General features: G+C 28.9%; 1 protein-coding gene across 1 annotated transcript; it reads right to left on the reverse strand.

The window, feature by feature from the left end:
* Window positions 1-4041: 4041 nt before the first annotated feature.
* On the reverse strand, window positions 4042-5727 carry LOC110603191. Its single transcript, XM_021740892.2, has 2 exons — window positions 5449-5727; window positions 4042-4632 (listed from the first exon to the last, which is right to left on the reverse strand). Exons 1-2 carry the CDS (start codon window positions 5605-5607, stop codon window positions 4147-4149), a joined length of 645 nt encoding a protein of 214 aa, XP_021596584.1. The 5' UTR covers window positions 5608-5727; the 3' UTR covers window positions 4042-4146.
* Between the last annotated feature and the right edge of the window lie 1084 nt (window positions 5728-6811).

Raw genomic sequence — 6811 nt, forward strand, 5'->3', positions numbered from 1 at the left:
AGGCCACAAGATGGGTATCCTCCAGACCCATGATTGGGTATTAGTCCCGTTAATTAAGCTATTTTATGCCAAAGTCATAAGGCAAGTATCTATCAGGCCCATGACCGGGTGTTAGTACTATTAACTAAGGCATTTTATGCCAAGGCCACAAGGTGGATACCCTCCAGACTCTTGACCGGGTGTTAGTCCCGTTAATTAAGGCATTTTATACCAAAACTACGAGGCGGGTATCCATAAGACTCTTGACCGGATGTTAGTCTCGCTAATGAAATTATTCAAGGCATTTTATATCGACGCCACGAGGCGGATAACCGCCAAGTGAGCCACAAGGCGGGTATCCTCCAGGCTCATGACTAGGTGTTAGTCCTGTTAGTTAAGGCATTTTATGCCAAATCCACAAGGCTAGTATCCGCCAGTCTCTTGATCGGGTGTTAGTCTCAATAATGAAATTATTCAAGACATTTTATGCCAACGCCACGAGGCGGGTATCCGCTAGGCACTTGACGAGGTATGATTCCCACTAATGAAAAATTTCTAAGACATTTTATATTGACTCCACGAGGCGAGTAACCATTAGGCGAGCCACAAGGTGGGTATCAGCTAGGCACTTGACTAGATGTTTGTCCCGCTAATGAAAAATTTCACTAAGTCATTTTATGCCAAAGTTACAAGGCGAGTATCCGCCATATATTTGACCGGGTATTAGTCTCACTAATAAAAATTTTTTAAGACATTTTATATCGATGCCACAAGGCGGGTTAGGCGAGTTACAAGGCGGGTATCAGCCAGGCACTTGACTAGGTATTAATGTCGCTAATAAAAAATTTTTTAGGCATTCTTAGGTTAACGTCACAGGACGGGTATCTGTCAGACTTATGACCGGGTGTTAGTATCACTTAATAAAATTATATAAGATATTTTATATCAAGAGTATAAGGTGGATATCCGTCATGTTCATATTTGGGTGTCTATCTCCTTACTCAAATTTTTAAGATATTTTATGTTAAAGTCACAAGTCAATATTCGCCATACTCATAAAAATTAATATTATAAAATTAAATTAAATTAAAATTATTTAATTATTTAATTTTAATTTTATTCATATGAAAATTAAATCAAAATCATATCCAATCCATATAGAATATGAAAACATATTAAAATTATGAAGTTATCTTAAATGAAATACATTTATTAAAATTAAATACATTTATTTGTGTGAAAAAACTTAAATGGAATATAAAAAAGGTAGTAGGAATATTATTGATGTATGAAATTATGAAGTTATATCTATTGATTGAAGAATTTGATCCTTGAAGAGTTTTCAAAAACTTGATTATTAAATTTGTTTAATTAAAGACAAAAAAAAACATTAGAATTAAATACATTAAATGTTAGGAATGGGAGCATTAAATAAATGTGTCCTGTTTATCATGCCCCACAATCAACCTCCTCGATTAATGTTTAGCTTTTGCTTGCTGCCTCGTCCATCTTAAATACAAAAAAAAATAAAATAAAATTCAATGCATTAATTGCCGTTTGATCATTAGTCAGTCAAATAAACGCTGAGGAGGCGTGTCTAAACGACATGTCATATTAAATACGAGGGCTCACACTTTCCTTGTCATTTACTACAATACGTCGCGCTTACGTTTATGATTCATTAAATGCCGCCTCTCGATCATGTCGATTCTGCCACGTGGCAGTCTTTGGTTGCATAGTCGGATTGAGATAGGCTGATTTTTTTATTTTCCCATTATTATTTTAAAATTAAAAAGAAGAAAATTTGTGAAAGGAAAAAAGAAATAATGGATGTTGACGTAGCTTATTAATTGCAGGTTGGCTGTGGGATGCTGACATCAAAATAATAATAAATAGTAAAAGAGGGTGGTTTCTTGAATAAATTTAAAAAATATAAATGAATATATTTAAAATTGAGATATTTCCATCCTTTTAGAAAAAAAAAATTTAAAATTATACTCCATTGATATTTATTTTGTTATCATTAAATTATTGTCCTTTTGCATATATCCATAATGATATTGATTATCCACTGTACTCATCACCACTCAACTTGAGATTCATTCGCCCTCTCATCAACCTTTCTCTCTCTCTTCTATCAAAATTCTCTATTTTCTTTCACAAGGCCCAACCGCTTAGCTGTCATGTTTTTAATTTTCTTAGCTTTTACTTTTACACCCTATTTCAAATGTTTTTTTAGTGTATGATTTTATAAAATAAATTTTTTTGTAGTTTTTAAAATTTAGTAATTTTTTATTATTTTAAATAAGAATAAAGTTTTTGAATGTATTTTATAATTTTTAAAGAAAAAGTAAGTGGATTGAAATTAAAATTTTAGTAATTTAGTTTCTTATTGAATTAGGGTTTTAGCTACTATTTCAAAGTGGTTATGAGATGAGAGAGCTTGCATCATAGATCTACAGCTTGGTGGTTGTTTTGGCTGGTTGTTGGAAAGGATTTTTACTCATCCTCTTCTCCTGTAAGCCGCAGCCTGATTCACCCTCTTTTTTGTATATTGACGTAAATTCTGCTCTTTTCGATTACTTGCTATAGTCTGTAATGATTTGAGATCCAAAAAATAAAATTTTTTCATGATCCTGTGATCTTAAAAAAAACTTAACTTTAGAGGAGAGTACTTCCTCCCTTTTATCCTCTTTCTTCTCCTTCACGTGAGAGGGCCTTACCGCTATAGGACCACCTACTCCTGGGTGCAGGTCCGTACTTATGAACAACCCCAGAACCCTCACTGTGTCAGGCAAGCATTTAATTCCCTTCAACATGCGAGTGGACAGAGCTGCGAAATGACTGAACCCACATTCTTTTTCTCTTGTGACCGGATTTAAGGAAAAAGGGCCGAAACCTAGGAAAGGGTTGGTTTTAAAGCTGAAATGGGATGGGCCGACTTGATTGAATGACTGAAATAGGAGTCTGGTTAGAAGGATGAACGGATTGGGTCTGACTTATTCGGGGGCTTAGGAGCCTCCTAATTATGGGCTGCTACTATCGGCCCGGCCTCGAAATGGGATGAAGAAGCTCAGCGGTCACAGTCTACTTCCCTCCTCTTTGGTGTGAAGACGTTAGAAACTAAGCAGAGAGCATCCCTCACTTGCTAAAGCACAAATATTGTATATACAATGATTATATTGTACTTGATCTTTATATTTTGTATTAAAAACTAATTTATTTTACTAAATTATTCTCAATGTTAATGAATTCTAGTCTTATAAAATAAATCTACTTATTTTTTTATATATATTAAAAATATATAGTTAATATTATATTAAAACAATAAATTTTATATTTTCTTACTATATTCTCTACCCATATTGTTTTATTATTAAATTATTTTTTAAATTAATAAACTTTACACTTTCGATTCATATTTAAAAAATATATCAATTAAAACAAAAGATATTTTATAAGAACGTATTTAAAATTTGTCTAAACCCATAAAGTAATTCCTCATTAAATTTTGTATAATAACTTAATTTAATATTTAGAAATAATATAATTAATCGATTTTTCTATTAAATTAGAAATTAAACTGCTATTAATATGAAATAAATGATAGAATTGCACTTCCATCAATTGAGCACTCCATTGAGCAGACCTTTCGTCACACAAACCTGAATATGACGCTCTATTGAGCATTACCAAAGCAGAATTATGAAAAAATAACATAAAACTTACAATGAATTATGAAAAATAAAAATAAACATATTTTTATGTAATAAAGGGATAAACATAATCAATTAGAAATGAAAACAATCAATTTTTTTTTTAAAATTTAAATCTTTAAAAAATAAATAAATAAACAACATCATTAATTGCCCACAAATTCAGTGCCAAAAAAAATCCAAAATATCAGTCACATGTGATCTATCATGTATACTTCCAAATAAAAGTCTGTTAAATCCATATTTCCAATTAGCTACACACCAAATTTCAACCCTCTAAACTATTATCCTGGTCCCCCTCCCTATCCTCAAAATTATTTCAAATTAATAAATATACATATTTAAAATAAAATAAAATAAAATAAATCCATTTTTCATTCACAAAAAACTTAATATTTGCAAAAGAAAGCATAATTATAAATAATATGAATTTGAAAATTAATAAAAGTGATCATGCATTGAGATCAATTCTTGGCTTCTTCAATAGAAATGGAGATGGAACAGTGGAATTACAGCGAGGGCATTTAGGGTTAGCCTTCAATATCATCACATACATCAAACACCCTGGACATCCAGCAGCAAACATCCCTTTATCACCTTTGATCTCTTTTTCTTCTTTTTCTTCTTTTTCTACGCTGTCGTTTTGATCTCTCAGCTCTAGTTCAGTTTGTGATGATCGTTTCTTGCTGTTGGTCTCTTTCTCAGCTCTTTGTAGAGCAGATTTGACCTTGTCGAGAGTACAGACGCTTTGGCAATGGCTTGAAGGATGAAGCTTCAGTTCCAGGCAGCTTTCTTCTAAGAATTTCAACGGTGGAGATTCTTTAGTGTTGTCTTGGATCGTTGATTCTGGAAATTTATTAGAGTTTCTCTTCTCAAACAATAATGATAATGGCGTGTTTGGAGAGCTGCATCTCTGCGGATACACCATTCCTGCTGTCTGCATACAAAACCCATTTCACTCATTTAATTTCTCTGCTAAATACATCAATTCTTATCTAAATTTAGTCTCCTGCATATTAAAAATACGTATAAAATAAATGAAATATATAATAATCATTTCATCCCATAATTTTTTATATTTTTTATTTATTCTAAAATTATTATTTATTTTCTATTTTGTTTACATTATAATTATATATAAATTAACTATTATAATCTTATTTTCAAATTTTAAAGTTTTAGTTTCAAAGATAATTGATTTAGAAATTAAATTCTTAGAGTTTGGAATTAATTTTACTGATGAAGATCAGTTATTCATAATGTTTTGCCTCTTACTTATTAATTAAGTAATATATAAAAAAAAAACTCTTTAAAATGAAATTAAATAAAAAAAATGAAGCAGACTGAATCTTAAGTCTTAATTATTTCAATAAATGCAATTTTAATTAACACAAAACAATTTAAAAAACTGAAGCTAGGCTAAATAGGCATAATTCTCTTCAATTTCTGAGCAAGTGCTGTGAATTAAAAAAAAAAAAAAGGAAATCATCAAAAAACCAGAACAATTCTCTGAAGTGAACAGAAAATTGTCAACCATAATGAATTACTAGGAATGTAAACCTATAAAAAGAAGTTTGACATGAAAAAGAAAAGAGGCAAACGTTTATTCCATTAAAAAATTTTCATGAAAAAATTAGAGGAAGAAAACAAAAACCCAGAAATTAGAAGAAAAAAGAAATAAATTAAGGGGTTTTGCAGAGAGCATGATGAGAAAATAGAAGAAGGAAAGGGAGAAAGAAGGAAGAAAAGGGACCTGCAAATGAAGAGGGATTTCGGAGCAGGATTTAGGGAGGCGTAAATCGAGATCCAAAGGGGCAGAGTTTCCAACTTTAGATAAGCCTCCAAGCAAATCCCTAGTGATGAGAATCTCTGAATTTCGAGTCTTCACCAGGGAACTCACGTCTGCAGCCATTTCCTCTCCCTTCTTCTAATATTTTTTGCGTTTTGTGATTGCAGAAGTAAATGGCTGATAGCTTAAGACACAAACAAACACTAGGCAAAGGCTATAGCTACAAAACTACTCCCATAAATAGACATAGGGATGCAGATGGGGTAGGGTATCAAAAAAATTAAATTATCTAAATTTAAATTTAATTTATATAAACAACCACTAAATTCATTTTAAACTCTATAAAAAATTAATCTAAAATAATTGAATACGTTTTAAATTTTATTATTATTACCAAATAGAATTCGAATGCTTTAATTTTATATATTTTAATTAATAATTTATATAAAAGATAATTTTTATCAATAGTTTTCATTTAAAAATTTAATATTTTTAAAAAATATTTAAATTTTTATTTTTAAATTAAAAAATATAAAAAAATATATAAATATTATTATAAAATATATTTTTTATATTAAATTAATTATTTATATAAACAGACTTGACATAGAAAATTATATATATAAAATCTGAATCCAATTCGAATCTGTATAGTAGATATTATTTTTTTAAATACGAATCTATCTCAAACACAATTATAGTTATCTAAACTCATCTTATTAGAGTTCAGTCAAATTGAACATTCGAAAATAAATACAATTATAACCATCCAAGTCCATTCTATTAGAATTCAGTCAGATCCAACGTCGATAAATATCTTATGCTACCATTCCTAAATAAACCCATAGACTCTTCCAATAAATCAATAATAATAACGATAGAAATTACTTTTTTCACTTCTGTATATTCGAATCTATAATTTTATTTTTTTATTTAATTATTTTAAATTTATTGTCAATTTTATTTTTTTAAACTACACTAACATATAAATTAACTATTATAATTTTATTTTAAAATTTTTTTTAAAATATCTTTTAATATTTAATAAAATTTAATATATTTAAGACGAATATAATTAAAAAGTTGATAAAAAATTATATTTTTAATACGTATGAAAAAATAAAATAAATAAAAATTGTTAGATGAAAAATATATATATATTTTTTAATAAAATATATTAAATATATCCAAAATAATACATAAGCTTACAAAAAAAAAAGCATAACATCAGAATTTTAGAATGTGGATTACATTTTTTTTACTTGGCATTATTTAGTATTTTAACTGTAATTTAAAGAGTAAATTTAAAACAAAAAATAAAATATCA

The sequence above is a fragment of the Manihot esculenta genome, chromosome 16 (assembly GCF_001659605.2).
Source record: "Manihot esculenta cultivar AM560-2 chromosome 16, M.esculenta_v8, whole genome shotgun sequence".
Classification (NCBI taxonomy): domain Eukaryota; kingdom Viridiplantae; phylum Streptophyta; class Magnoliopsida; order Malpighiales; family Euphorbiaceae; genus Manihot; species Manihot esculenta.